This window comes from Thalia democratica, chromosome 7, assembly GCF_965202585.1.
Source record: "Thalia democratica chromosome 7, ktThaDemo2.hap1.1, whole genome shotgun sequence".
Taxonomy (NCBI): Eukaryota; Metazoa; Chordata; class Thaliacea; order Salpida; family Salpidae; genus Thalia; species Thalia democratica.
Genome location: NC_139171.1, coordinates 39,705,522 through 39,721,574, shown reverse-complemented (window position 1 = coordinate 39,721,574; position 16,053 = coordinate 39,705,522). Strand labels below are relative to the sequence as shown.

Below are 16,053 nucleotides of genomic sequence, written 5' to 3'. Positions count from 1 at the left end.
TTGCGGAAAGAAACAACATTGCCGTCGTTTAATCAAAATTTATTATACTAAAGAACAATCGACTTCATTGTTTTCAAACTTAGAGACTAATTAAGACATGCTTGGATAATAAGTTTAAGTGTAACAAAAGCTTCTTATTACGTTTATAAACGGAAATTAAATAGATAATAGCTGAATTATAAATTTTAAGTTGTAGCTGGGTAAACTATACATTTACTCTAAGCCAATAGAAAGTTAATAACCAATTTTATCAATAAAATAAAAACTATAATTTTATAAGATAAATATGTATAAATAATATAAAACTAAAAGATAATACGCAATATTACCTAAAAAAATTCTTTATAAAACTTTATTTAAAGCGTGTAACAAATGACAAATTCTAAGTTATTGTTCTTCAACGCGTTCAATCTAGCAGCAACTTAAATCAGTTGATAGAAAATCTGAGTCTTCATTTATTTTTGTTATTTAACTTTTCAACCAACGAAACAAGCGGATGGCCATTATTGGTTCTCAATCAAAACTAGCTTCTGTTGCTAATTTGCTGCAACAACCACTTCTGCTTGTTGAGCTTTTCAACGGTGTCAGTGTACTCAGCAACAATCGACTCGTAATCGCTGCCCAGCGTTTGGTAGACCTCAACTTTGTTTTTCACTTCCCGTATTTCCCCTTCGAGAGCGCTTTTTTGAGTTGAAAGTTTTTGGCTGAAATATTGAAATGGACTTTGAAACGGAAAATTGGATACTTGTTTGGCTAATTTAAATTTATTCATAGAGGAAGATTATAATTGTCCAAAGTACAAAATTTGTGGCGGTTATCATTAAATTATTAACATTACAACATTTAAACCAAATTTGATAAGTGTATATTTTACTTTTTATGAATTTTAATGTATTAATATAAGATTAAGTACAAACTTTATTATATATATTTTTTGTTAACTGTTAGTTACAAAAATATTCAAAAGATACAAAATTTTTGTTTGTTTTGAGAAAAAATCAATTTAATGAGTATTTTCAGCTGCTTAACTTCAATACTTTTAAACTATAATATTAAATAATAATATGAATTGAATTCAAGAAATCGCACGAGTAAAAGAAAAAGTCCCAATGGTTTTATTTTTATAACAAACAAAATAACTTAATTAAAGTAGAAAGCTATAAAATTCTTTGAATTTCATAACTCACTTCATTTCCTTTAACACTTGTACATGTTTCTTCGTATAAGTTTCACTCATAACGTCGTATTTTGTAGATCTGAAGAAAATCAATATTTAAAAAGATGCTTTTAAACTATTAAAATGGTTTTAAAATTTTTATAGGCTTCAATATTTTGTTAGTTATAGTGAAACTTTGAGCTTTTGTTCACATTTTTTTAGCTTATAAACATGTTGTAAAATATTGCTTCGTGGATAATTTCGACAAAATATTTTGTTTAGTCTTTAACAGTTAAATCTATAGAAGTTAATTCAATTTTTCTATAAATAAAGATCTATATTGAAAAACGTACAAGTTATGTTTCGTTAGTTTTTAAAAACTAAATCAAAAAACCTAAGAAAAGTTTTATGTAACTGAACCTATCTTATAAGAATAATTGTCACATTATGTCCATCAGATCTTTAGTTTAGTTTTGTATATTTTATTTCAATATAGGAAATAAAACCTGCATGTATCTTGCTATAGCCTTAAACCAAAAATTAAAACGGAATAGTTTAAAAAGGTGCCTTAACTAATTATTTGACAAAGCGATTGATTAAAGTAAGAACAAAGCTACTTATTTTTTATTTATTAAAAAATTTATATAAAAAAGATTTAGTTATATAATGAAATTAAAATATACAGACAAATATTAAAAAAATAAAATTTTTAAACTCAGCACTGTGTGTTGTAGCAACATATTACACTCTACGAAAGCTTTAATTTTCGTATAAAGATAAAAACTCTGTAAAATCAAAATTTGTTATAACACATTAAAAACAAACTTAATGTTGTACGATTTAAAGTATAAGTTAGTCCTGAGTCTAATGATGGGACATTTAAATAAGGTTTTTTATGTATTGGATGTAACACGTTTCAGGAGTATAAACGAATTATAAATGACATCTAAACGGAATATTGTAAACAACACTTTTAGTACAAAAATAATGTTGCTTGTTTTAAAACTATTTTTTTCTAATACTTTCAACAACTGTTAAAAAGTTCAACCATTAAACAATAAAAATTTTATAAAAACTTTTAAATATTAAATTTGTAGTAAAAATTGCTATCAAAAAAAGCAAAACTTCAAACAAATATTTTTATTAAGTTATCTTTTTCAAAAAAATGTTTAAAAAAATGTAAAAAATAAAACACTAGAAAATAGAAACTAATATTAAAGTTGCTAACCTTTGAGGCAAAAAACTCAGCCTAAGTAATCAAAAACTAACGTGCTTTAGATCAAGCTAGTCACAGTCGGACTGAGTTTAATTAAAAAAAAAACAATTATTAGCCTAAAATTTAATAAATGTTACAAATAATAAAATTTAAATACCATAAATATCAAAATAAAATAGAAAGACTTTATAAAAACATGAACACAATTAGAAAATTAAATTATTTGTCATTGAAAATAGCCTGAGATAAAAAAAAAATCAAAACAAGCTTAAGTTTTGCGAAAAAAAAATCAAATAAAAAATTTCTAAATATTTCAAATTAGCCTGAGTTATCCTGAATGTGTGTGGCAACTCTGTAATATTAGGCAATTTTAAAAACAAAATAAATCTCATATATGTTAAGTTATTTAAACAAATTCCCAAAAAAAAAAGAATACAGATCCAAATAGCAATAACTTTGTTCTTTAGGGTTTACTAATTAAAGCAATTCAGGTATTAACATACTTTGCTTTAAGCGCTATATTTTGAAGCTGAGAACACAGTAGATTTAGTTGAACCTTTTGCTTTTTTGGAATATAATTCAATTGGTATTTGCTCATAAGCTTCTCCATAAGAGTACCACATGTGTTCAAAAGCTAAAACATTGTTTATAATTTACTTGTTTTGTAATTTACTATAGTTTTCTGTTTAATTTTAATACTAAAATATTATTTTTTTATTATTAACAAAAATTTGAACTAAACTGCAAATCTATTAAAAAAAAATTGTTGATACAATATGCTTTGTTTGAATTTAGCATTTTTTTAATAACTAAAGTATGCGAAGTTTAAAACTTTTTTTTCAATAAACTCAACTAGTCTGTCTACTGCATATGATAAGTATGCAGTAGACAGACTAGTTGAGTTTATTAACTATATAAGTTCAAGTTTTTTCAAAGAGTTTGTTTTGCAGCATACTAATTATAAATATAAAACTTGATCTATATCTTAGGGTAAAAAAATTTTAAAATAGTGAGAAATCTTAAATTAAACTAATATTTACAAAAAAAGCATTTGATTTAAAAACTAGCAAACACAAGAATCTAGAATAATAATAACGACAAAAGGAACAGTTTATGAAATTGAGGAAATAAACTAACTATGAGTATGTCAATAAAATAAGATACTGATTCTTGTTTACACTTCTTCACATCATTTAGCAATTTAATAAGCTTATGTTTGTCTGATTTAATAACTTCACTAATATTTCTGCTTCTATTTATGTGAATTTCTTTATGGTCTGTTTTTTAAAAAGAACATGTGTTCAATTTAATACATAAAAAACATATTTTTCGTTTAAAAGAAAGGGAGAATATCTTTGAATTATGAACCATATTTAGAATAATACAATGACACCATAAGTTTTTACACTTCGTATCATAGTTTTAAAACTTTAAAAAAACCAAACCACTGTAGTTTGTGCCATCATAGTATTCAGTCAACTTCAAACACGTTTTTTCTAAATGTTTGCAAATTGAACTTTCAACTTCTTCTTTTGAACTTCTACTCCAACTTTTCTGTGTTTAATTTTCAGATTTGATTAAGAAACACTCTATAATATTTAGGTAAACTATCAATACTTTTTTAACAGTTGAAATTTTTGTACTTTTAACATCTACAAGATCTAATTAATAATTTATAGATGCAATTTATTAAGAAAATATATAAACTTTTAAGCTATTTATGAATAATTATTTTAATAGTTAAAAACAAACAATTTATCATAATCTATGTACGTGAGAAAAACTTCTTGTTAAAAAAACTAAATCATTTTTAAACTTTTATAAGTTTTTCTAGCTGATTAATTCATGCTTACATTTAAATATTTTAAAACAGGATTTAAAATTAAGCTTTAATTATTCATACTTGATTATATGTAGTTTATAAAATAAAATTTTTAATGCACTTTAAAACTAATTTAGTTTTATTAGAATAAAAACGTCTACAAATTATTTTATTTTAAAAACCTAATTAAATGTACTTTTTTTTTTAAATAATAAAGTTTACTTTTTCTTCAGATATATATGCTTCTAAAGATTGTTTAGTGACTCCAAGCACACTATGAATCGATTCATTATCACTTGATAAAACTTCGCTTGCCATGTAAACTTTTTCGAATGATTTCCAGAACTAATTAATTACAAACTCTTGTTATAAAACTGTGGACCAGTAATCTTACTTAAAAGATGCTACAGTAACAATTAAGTAAAAAAAGTTATTTTTATTAAATTAAAATAGCAGATAATTTTTTAGGCCATACCTTCTAAATTACTATACATAAATTAAGCTAGCTATATTATAAAACACTACTTTATCTACAAAAAATATATATTTCTACTTTAATAAAAGTACTTAATTTTGATCAATTGAAAACATAATATTAAAGAAGAAACTGATACAATGAAGTTTGGTTTAAACTAACGAAAAAAAAAACTTTAAATTTTATAATAACTTAAATTCATATTAATTTATAACATTCAAATGATCAAACTAACATTACATTCTTCAGTAGAAAATTTTCCTTTTAAAATTTCTTCTAAATGAGACTGAATCGTTTTAAGTATACTTTGATATGTACTTTCATACTTAAGCCACTCCTTCTTTGACTTTTCATACTTGACGTTCTGAAAAATGTAATATAAACATACTATTTCTAAACAAATAGCATTTATTTTAAAAAAGAAGCTACATTCATAATTAATAATTTTATTTATCAACTTATATATTGATAAAAAAATTACCTTTCATCATTTAGTCTATTAAACTTTTTATTTACATTGTAGTTTTTCTTTATACATAATATTTGTGTCTTTCATTTAATTAACTTTGACTTTTTTATGTTTGAAATAATTTAATAAAAAACTAGCTGAAGTCGAGAGAAACTAGCCTAGGATAATGAAGAAAAAATATTTGCACCTTTAGTATTATTTACAGGATTTTTACTGAATATTGAATAATAAATCTAGTATTAGTAAATAAAGTTCACATGTTCAAATTTTCTTTAAATCCGCTAGAAAATTCTAAAAGCCACTACAAGTATTAAAAATCAGAAGTCCTATCACAAGCAACAACGTAGGTTAATATCACTTAAATCACTATTAATAAAAACAACCGATTAGAAGAGGTTAACATGTTTACACAATTGGAATTAACAACAAGCAGCAAGATGTATTTTGACAAATATATAGTCAGAAAAGTTGGCAGTCACAACTCCTAATTGAATTAAAAACTTCGGACTCAATATTAAAACCAAGTTAAAATACAATACTTGACTACTAGCAGTTATATACAGAAACGATTCTTAGAAAAAGTATGTAGCTTATTATAAAATATCGAATGTCTTCCATTTAGGCTCACTGAGGAAGCTTCTTGGAACTTTTTGGATGAACAGAATGCCAAACATTGTTGTGGTGCAAAGATGTGGTCTACAAACTACGATCACAACGTCTAGTAAACAAAGAACACGCTGGATTCAATATGTTTGACAAATAAAAGAATGATGCTCTGAAGATATCTTGTAGAAGGATTTTATAGCTGGGAAGTACAATCTCTGGCGTCTCAACTACACTATTTAGTTTGACATACAAGATAGAGGAAAAAGTTGAATATTGACATAAACAGATGAGTAAATTTTACCACAATTCTTGAGAAGTAACTCGCAAGCTATTTTTAAGATAACAAACAATATTCACTGCTTTTAAGACAAGAAACTGCCAACTGATCAACAAACTTAGTATGAATCACAAAATCTTGTTTTTATTCATATCCATTTTTTAATAACTGGGCTTAATACTAATAAAAAATCAAATACTTGGTGAATAAAGATTTTCAATTAGTTTGTGTCTAATAATTTATTAAGCTTACTGTATGCTTGCCTATAAATAAGAAATTTCAATGATTTGAAAAAATACTTTTTAAAGTCATATGCACGCATATTTTCTAGTTCTTTTTTGATTTTTTTTTGTATATATATAAATATAGAACTAAGTTAACTAACTTGATAAATCAAATCTTTCACACGGAACCCACCTTAAGGGTGTTTTAAATAAAATGGTTTACTTTAAGATGTAAAACTTGAAGGACTCGAGTTTTGTGCTTATGCACTCATCAACTTCAAACAAATTTAAAATAAAGCACAAAACAAAACACACAAATGGAAGTTAAAATTTGTTTTGCATGATTTTTGATAGTTTCAAACCTATTTTTATGTCATAATCTATTTTTGCTAAATTTTTAACTTTCATTTGTGTGTTTTGTTTTGTACTTTATTTTAACTTGCTTAGAAGTTGATGAGTGCATAAGCACGAAACTCGAGTGCTTTAAGTTTTACATCTTGAAATAAACCTTTATATATATATATACATATATAAAATAAGGTTAATATTCAAACTTGAACACCTTCTACTGAGCCCACTTTAAGGGTTTTTAAATAATTTATTGAAATGACGATTTTAAAAATGCTGGAACATATGTTTCACAAAGACAAAAAACATTGTCTCTAATCTTCAGCCAGTTCAAATTTAAAATGAAAAGCAACATTTTGGTAAACACAAATGCAAAAGTTTCCAAAAAAACAAAAACAATGTGACGTAAGAATTGAACATTGTACATTAAAAATATTCAGCACAAAAATCGATCTACCATCTAATTAATCAAACAACTAAAATTGACGTAACAACAGTTAATTGACTATAAAATACTTCAAAGTTTATTGTGTTTTAAAAGGAGTTTTTTCATATGTCAACAAGACGATATGAATTCACTCCTTCTATTGGAACAACCTTCCTTTTTTAACGCATACATAACGGCTGTTGATTCTTTTATGCACAGCCTACAAACAAGGTTGTTACCATCTGCTATTGGCTGTGCTCTTTTTATCACCTCCCAAGTTAATTATCTTCAAGTTAGTTAACCCATCTAACAAAAAAAGACCTACTAATTCACAAAACTCATTCCGTGTGCATTCCGTGTGCTAAACAGATGTGTATAAGGAAGCATTAATTCAGAAGACTCAACACCTAGTAAGACGGATGCGGTGGAAAGCAAAGTTCTTCGAAGAAGAAGATCAAGTGGCTGCAGAAGAACACGAAGCATACGGGTTCAAAACAACACGCACACCTAAGCCAATACAACATCTACAGGCATTTGAAGCAGACCTAATCAAAATGGTGCAAGACGTGGAGTTCAGAACAAGTAGAAGCCGTTTCCAACATGAACTTTCAAAGATTGTGCAGGACATAAGTAAGTGCAAAAATTTGATTGTGCCTTCTGATAAAACTATTTATTACGAGATTTCAGTAAGTGACTATAGAAAATTATTAAAAGACAATATTACTAAAGATTACGAAAAATGTACTGATAAAACTTTAAATGATATTAATGTAGAGGCTAAAAATTTAACTAAAAACTTAAAAATACATGATAGGATCAAAAAATTGCCTTTAAAAAACGCATACATAACAGTCAAAGACCATAAAGATAACTTTTTGACACATCCCAAATGTAAATTAATTAATACTTCTAAGTCTGATGTAGGTTTCATAGTTAAGGTTAAGATTGACTGCATTAAGGCCATAGGGGGGGGGGGGGTCCAACATTTTTTTTTACAAAAATTAACATTGGCTTTTATATGAAAGCTTTAAGTACAAACTACAAGCCAGTTTTTATAGAATTCAAAAATATCATTTAACTTTTGAGACATTTAACTTTTTTTTTTTTAATTTCCAATATAAACGTATGGACCGCAAATTTTTCAGGGTCAATTTTCTTGGAAATTTTAAAATTCACTAAAATCTATCTCCTCCTTCATTTTTCAAGCAATCTTCTTCAAATATTTAGGAAACATTTCTTATCATATAAGGAAAAAACATTACTTTAGAATTTTTATAATTTAAAAAAATAAAAATTTTATCACAAAAATTAAAAAAAAAAGTGTTTTTTTTTTTTTTTTAAAATATATTTTTACAATTTTTTTTTTAAATTCCAAAATAACTATTTTTTGTTATTGTATAAAGATTAGACTGTGAAAGTTTAAAGAAGATTGCTTGAAAAATGTAGGAGGAGATAGATTTTAAATGAAATAGTCTTTTTCGCTGTTTTAGTTTTCCCTTCTTATAGGGAACCTATTATGCCGCCCGACTTTGACTGGTCATATCTCAAAAAATAATTTGAATTTTTTAAAACAATAAAAAGCATCTATCAACTTGTAAAAAACATGGTTTACCCCCCCCCCTCTATGGCCTTAATAAGGCTGTGCGTTTAAAATCTAAACTTATGCAGTGGACTGATACAGACCAAGTCTTAAATTGGTTCACAGGTTTGGAAATACAAACGTACAGCTTTTTTAAGTTTGATGTAGTTGATTTTTATCCTTCTATCAGCGAAGAATTGGTAATAAAATCACTAAAATTTGCTGGTATTTATACTAGCGTACCTACTGAAGACTTAAGTCTAATAAAAAACGCATGTAAATCAATACTTTATGAACAAGGAAACCTGTAGCAAAAGAAGAGAGCAAATAACACCAGCTCTCTTTTTGATGTAGCGCAGGGATCGTTCATGGGTGCAGAGTTATGTGAATTAGTAGGTCTTTTTTGTTAGATGGGTTGAAAAATATCTTTGGTTTAGAAAGAGTTGGGTTGTACAGAGACAATGGTCTAGCTGTACTGCCCAATTCTTCTGGCTTTATAGTTGAAAGGCTAAAAAAAAAAACGCACACCTTCTTCAAGTCCATGGGGTTACGAGTCACTATTGAATCATCAATGTTGACGACTGACTACCCGGATGTGAAGCTCAACTTGTATGATCTCTCCTATATGACTTATAAAAAGCAAAACGCAAAAATTATGTATATAAAAAAATGTTCTAGCAACCCAAAAAATATTATAAACCAAATACCAAAAATAATTAATCAACGTTTAAATAAAAGATCAAGCAACAAAGAAAACTTTTTAAAGACAAAGCAAGATTACGAACTAATAATGAAAAAATGTGGTTACAATGATAAACTTAATTTTTTAAACAACAGAACAAAAAAACAAAACGATCAATAAAAGTAAAAGAAAGCGAAATATAATTTGGTATAATCCCCCATTCTGTAATTCAGTTAAAACAAACATCGGCAGAGAACTTATAAATCTAGTAAAAAAACATTTCAACAAAAATAAGCCATTATCAAAGATATTTAACAAACATAATATGCAAATCAGTTATTCATGTTTGGCGAATTTGGAGAGATTAATTAAGTCACATAATCAAAGAATTTTAAACAAAAATAATTTAATCAAAAATCAGTGTAATTGCGCTGGTGGCTGTAAATATAATTTGAAGGGGGGCAATTGCCGGTCAGAGAACATTATTTACAAGGCAACAGTTAACTCTGACCTTGGAAAGAAGTTCTACATCGGTTTATGCTCCACTCAATTCAGATTTCGGTATGCTAACCATAAAAAATCCTTTAAAGGTGGTGTGTACAAAAATGAAACTGAGCTTTCGAAGTATGTTTGCGGCCTTAAGCCCAAAAATACTGATTTTAAATTAACTTGGGAGGTGTTAAAAAGAGCACAGCCAATAGCAGATGGTAACAACCCTGTTTGTAGGCTGTGCTTAAAAGAATCAACAGCCGTTATGTATGCGTTAAAAAAGGAAGGTTGTTCCAATAAAAGGAGTGAATTCATATCGTCTTGTCGACATATGAAAAAACTCTTTTTAAAATACAATAAATTTTGAAGTATTTTATAGTCAATTAACTGTTGTTTTTGTCAATTTTAGTTGTTTGATTAATTAGATGGTAGATCGATTTTTGTGCTGAATATTTGTAATGTACAATGTTCAATTCTTACGTCACATTGTTTTTGTTTTTTTGGAAACTTTTGCATCTTTGATTACCAAAATGCTTTTCATTTTAAATTTGAACTGGCTGAAGATTAGAGACAATCTTTTTTGTCTTTATGAAACATATGTTCCAGAATTTTTAAAATCGTCATTTCAATAAATTATATATATATATATATATATATATAGAATTAAGTTATTTAACTTAATAAATTAAATTTTTCACACTGAGCCCACCTTGAGGGCTTTATTAATAAAAAGGTTTATTTAAAGATGCAAAACTCAAAGGACTCGAGTTTTGTGCCTATGCACTCATCAGCTTCAAAACAAATTTAAACTAAAGCACAAAACAAAACACAGATAGTCTCAAAATCACGTCACAATCCATTTATGCTAAATTTTTTAACTCTCATTTGTGTGTTTCGTTCTGTGCTTCACTTCAAACCCGTTCTGAAGCTGATGAGTGCATAGGAACAAAACTTGAGTCCCTTGAGTTCCACATCTTCCAAAGTATCTGATTATATTTCAAAATTTGATTTAAATTATCGTTTTTCTGTGAGAAGCATATAAATTTATCTTTCATATATGGTTCAATGTTAGTTTTTGTAAAAAAAAATGTTGGACTCCTCCAATGGCCTTAATTATGCTTTTGTATAACTATTATTGAATAGTCAAGGTATCCGGAGAGGTGTAGATGCATGCTAGGGTGCTTATGAAAAATGCAGAAAGTTTGGGGTTATTTTAGAAAGTCAAACATAGCTTTTATTGAGGTTTTTCTTAATCAGGTAAAATTTTGCACAATGTGTTTTTGTTGAAATTGCCACAAATAAACAATGTAAACCTAAAATTGGACCTAAAATGCAACCTTCTAGTTTTACTGAATTTTTTTTTACATCTGGTAATTATCACAAAAACACAATGTGCAGAACTTACAAAAACATGAAAAAAGTTTCATGGAGGTTTTTTTTTTTGGTATCTGTGATTCTTTATAATTCTTTTATAATTTTAAATTTCAAAATAAACTGAAAAACCCTCTGTGAAATTTTATTTTAATTGTGTCAAATTCTGTACATTGTGTTTTTGTGATAATTGGCTTGTTTAAAACAGTTTTCAGTAAAAACTCCAAGGTTCTATTTTTTGGATCCCATACAGTTTACATTGGGGTTGTTTTCAGAAAATTTAAAATAACTCTATAAAGGTTTTTCCATATTAGCTAAAATTTTGCACAAGGTGTTTTTGGAGAAGTAGTCAATTGTAAAATAATTTTAATCTGAAAACTCAAAGGTCATATTTTTTATAATATATTAAGTTGCACATAAATCATAAGTTTGTATATGTATATTTTACAGAAAACTACGTTTTTTGATAAATTAAATAAACTCAAACAAATATTAGGTTATTCTTTAGATTTAAAGAAAGACAGAATTTTTACATAAAAAGTTTGAAAAATATATAAATCTAAAAACACAATTAGATGATTTTCAAACAGCTGCTAATGTTTAATTAGTATATTGCTTTGTTTATCAAGTTTGGCATAAACAAAGCAAATCAAAAAATGTTTTAATAAAATAAAATCAAAGTAAAATGTTAGCTATGAAAATCTTTGAATGTTTAAGATTTTATTAAACTTTGAAAGAAATATGTGTCTAACATTTATAAAAAAAATAAATATATAATATACTCTAAAAATTTTGATGAACTTACTTCTAATTTTGACTTTGGTTCTTTTTTTAATGCCATTCTTTCGAGTACAATAAAAAGATTTGGATATTTTACTTTTATATCATTTGATATACAAACATTTTCAGTCATTTTTAACTGTGAAATGTATAAAGTCAAACTAACTGTATAAAAAATATCATATTCTTTTATGGTTTCTAAGGTATGCAAAATACAATAAAAAATTACTTAAGTTTAATTTCTAAGTAACATATTTTAATATCTACTTTTTATACACAACAAAAAACAAGTTAAAAAAAACAGTAATAAATGTACATTTGATTAGTAATTGCTATGATGATTTAAAATGTAATTCACTAAACTAAAAAATATGTTAAGATTTTTTCTATTTGAAACTACAAGAAAATGCATGGTCAAAAAGGGCTAAATTAATTTGTTTATATTATATGTTTTGATATTTAGAAAACAAATAAAGAGATCTCAACTTCTAGTTGTTTATTTAGTTGTTTCAATACTATTTTCCATGACTGTTACATGTCATTTTAGATTTTTTATTTAAGCACTGATGAGGTCTTTGATCGAAACTTAGTTTGCATAATATAGTCTTAAAACAATAAATAAATAACTTTGTTTGTTATATAAAAATAAAATAAGCAAATAATAAGTAAAAAAAATCAACTCAGAAATTTAAGGTATATTGAAATTTCTCAAACTAAAACTTGCATAGAAATTATAAGGTAAATCCACTTAGCCTAATCTAACTTTTATTTTATCATTTTAAGTATACCTAAACTTAAAATTTGTAAATTAAATGCTATTGAAACTTACAAGTTTAAGTTTTTTGTAGTTTCATAATTGCTAGATATGTTAGCTTTGTTGAAATGCAAGATGTTTGTCAAAGTTAAATAAGTAAGGCTTTACAAAATTCAAAATTTTAGATTGGTTGATTTTTTATTCTTACAATTCTAACTACAGTTCCCACTGTACTTTAAATGTACATCCTGTATTCAGGGTTGCCACTCATTTTTTCAAAAATTTTTCCAGGTTTTCCATATATCTTCCAAGTTTTTAAAAGTACACATTTTTAAGTCTATTTTTAGTTTTAAGTTATTTTCTATATGAGAAACCGTGTTAAATAGTATAAAAATATTGAAAAGATACTGTAATGTTATTTTAAATGTGTTTTTTAATAAAAAAAAACTTTTGATGATGACAAAAAAATCTTATTTATATGATAGATTTTTTGTGTCAAATCAAAATTTTACCACTGAAGATGTTAAAATTAATTAAAATTCCAGGTGTTTTTTCAAAATTTCTCAAATTCCAGGTTTTTCCAGGTTATTTTTGCCTAAATTGTCGAATTCCAGGTTATTCCAGGTTTCAAGGTAAAGTGGCAACCCTGTGTATTACAGATAAAATTATGCATTTTTCAAATGTAAACTTTGATGCTTTTAAAATTGCAATTTACATATGTTCTAAAGTTTAAAAAAATTTCTTATCAAGCTGTGTAGTTTTAAGAATTTGAATAAAAACATTTTTTAAATTCTTAAAACTAAAAGTGTGCTAAACTAATTATTTAATAAGCACTACTGTTTACTATAATTCAACAAAAGCAAATTTTCAATTACTTGTTGATTAATAGCTCAATTTTATTTGATTTGCACAAGATGTATTTAAGATAGGAATAGGGTTGCCACTGTTTGAGTCAAAAAAAGATGTCCTAAATGACCTTAAACTGTCATGAATCATTCTGAGTTATTTAATTATTAAAAAAGATTTTTTACCTTTTAAAAATTAATAAAAAGTAAGTTGTTCAACAAAGTTTTGCAACTAAATCAACTATGTTTTAATGAAAATCTTAAAAACTATCATGAGTCAGCCTGAGTTAAAAATCAATATCAAAATATCTCGAGTGTGTGGCAATCCTGTAAGAAGTATATTGCAGCCCTTAGGTTTGGTTGGCAGCATAAACTTAATGTTGTTCCTTATAGTTTAGTTCTTACTGTTTTTTTGTACTATATGTATTTATAGAAATTAGTTTAATGATACAATAAAGAAATAGATAATCAATAGTTTAGTTACAAACCTAATATATAGAAAGATCTTTTGGACATCAAGCAACACAACACTTTGGGCTATATAAAATCTATTTTTATTTAAAAAAACTAACCTTAAAGATAAAAATATTAAGTTATAAGTATAACAGTGAAAACAAAAATAAAGATGTCATTTGTCTGTGAACTTAAAATGAAAACAAACAGTAGAAAATCATTTGCTTAGGTAATTAAGGCCATAGGGGGTAAGCCATGTTTTTTACAAGTTAATCTTATTTTATAGTTTTAACTAAGCTTCAAGTTGCTTTTTACCATTTATAAAAACTCAAATTAGTTATTGAGATATGACCGGTCAAAGTCGGGCGGCATAATAGGTTTTCTATGGGAAGGGGAAACTAAAAGAGCAAAAAAAGACTATTTTATTTAAAATCTATCTTCTCCTATATTTTTCAAGAAATCTTCTTTAAATTTTTACAGTCTAATCTTAATACAATAACAAAAAACGTTACTTTAGACTTAAAAAAATTTAAGTAAAAATACTTTTTTGTCAAAGATTTTTATTTGTTAAAATTATTAAAGTTTATAACTAACATTTTTTTCTTATAATGTGAGGAACATTTCCTGATAGTTTGAAGAAAATTGCTTAAAAAATGAAGAAGAAGAAGATAGATTTTTAGTGGTATTTTAAATTTCCAAGAAAATTGATCCCAAAAAATTTGTGGTCCATACGTTTGTATCAGAAACTTAATATAAAAAAGAAGATATCTCAAAAGTTAAAAAATATTATTGAATTCCATAAATTCTGCTTTCTTTATAGTTTGTACTGAAAGCTTTCATAAAAATAACAAACTTATTTTTAGTAAAGAAAGTTTTAGACCCCCCTATGGCCTTAATAAATAATTTAAGCTTATTAACTTTTAAAAATAGATTAAATTGTAAAATCTGATAATTATGTGGTTCCTAAAAAATAAAAATATTTTTTTAAATACATTGAGCTAATATTTTTTTACAACTGTAAACATATGTCTATACTTAAAAACTTAAATATAAAAATACAAACCATGTAAACAAAAAAAAACATTTAAACTGTGTACTATATGAACTTCATTATAAAAAGAAAACAAACATCAAAGTTAGCTAAGATGCTATCAAGTTTATACTTCTTTGTTACAATTTGTTACAATCTAGACTGAACTAATGTCATTATAATCAACATAATTAATAAGGACTATCCTTAAAGATTAAGTAATTACTAGTATACTATTAGAAAAATAGAAAATTACAACCATATGTAACATAGTATATCTTATTAATTGTTTGTATCTGTAAAATATACATTAGATAAACTTAGAACTTTTATATCTTTAAATTTTAAAATGTATACTACTTATTCATTTTATAACTAAAACTTTTTTATTTGTGTGTCTTTGTTTTTTTTAACTTTTAACTTGTGTATATAACACTTTGCAGCTATAGAAAATATATAAAATATTAATTAAAAAATTAACCAGTTTTTGAGTTTCACCGCAAAAGGATTTTCAAACTGTGATTTATATTCAAATAGAGTTTGATTTGAAAAAAAGTATTGCTCTATTTCAATAAGAATCACAGTTTGAAAATCTGTTTGAAGTTAAACAAAGTAACCATCTGAATTTCCAAATTTTTTTTAAAATACATGAATCTTCATATTGAATTGATAATTTTAATAAATCTGTTTCAACTACATATTTATACAAATATATACCACTAACTATCTAAGATTAAGGTATAAAGACCAAAAGTTATTCATTTCATTTATAGTAAATAACTAACTGCCTTTCTTTGAAAGTGTTAAGGGCATGGGAGATCCAACATTCTTTTTTAAATATTAACATTGGCTCTTATTTAAAAGCTTAGAGTATATACTTTTTATAGATAAAAAAAATCAATTAATTTTTTGAGATATAAAAAGTTTAAAAAAAAAACTAATACAAGCACATGGAATCAAAAAAAATTAAGTCTGATTTTCTTAAAAGTTTGAAACTATTACTAAAAATTTAACTCCTCTTTGATTTATAAACCAATTTAGTTCAAATAT

The 16,053-nt window shown here is 25.6% G+C and overlaps 1 protein-coding gene across 1 annotated transcript; it reads right to left on the bottom strand.

Moving 5' to 3' along the window:
• Positions 1 to 228: 228 nt before the first annotated feature.
• LOC145840937 (HAUS augmin-like complex subunit 4) lies at positions 229 to 12,081 on the bottom strand. Its single transcript, XM_082948293.1, has 8 exons — positions 11,947 to 12,081; positions 4,905 to 5,033; positions 4,417 to 4,539; positions 3,818 to 3,926; positions 3,510 to 3,649; positions 2,876 to 3,006; positions 1,188 to 1,256; positions 229 to 704 (listed from the first exon to the last, which is right to left on the bottom strand). Exons 1-8 carry the CDS (start codon positions 12,052 to 12,054, stop codon positions 524 to 526), a joined length of 990 nt encoding a protein of 329 aa, XP_082804419.1. The 5' UTR covers positions 12,055 to 12,081; the 3' UTR covers positions 229 to 523.
• Between the last annotated feature and the right edge of the window lie 3,972 nt (positions 12,082 to 16,053).

Bases quoted from the DNA above. Each gene is read 5' to 3' on its own strand.
- LOC145840937 (XM_082948293.1), bottom strand. From the start codon at position 12,054: ATGACTGAAAATGTTTGTATATCAAATGATATAAAAGTAAAATATCCA. The intron at 3,927-4,416 runs GTAAACTTTATT...AATTAAACACAG, and splicing joins CATATATATCTGAAGAAAAA to AAAAGTTGGAGTAGAAGTTC. The intron at 1,257-2,875 runs GTATGTTAATAC...GATTTTCTTCAG, and splicing joins AATATAGCGCTTAAAGCAAA to ATCTACAAAATACGACGTTA.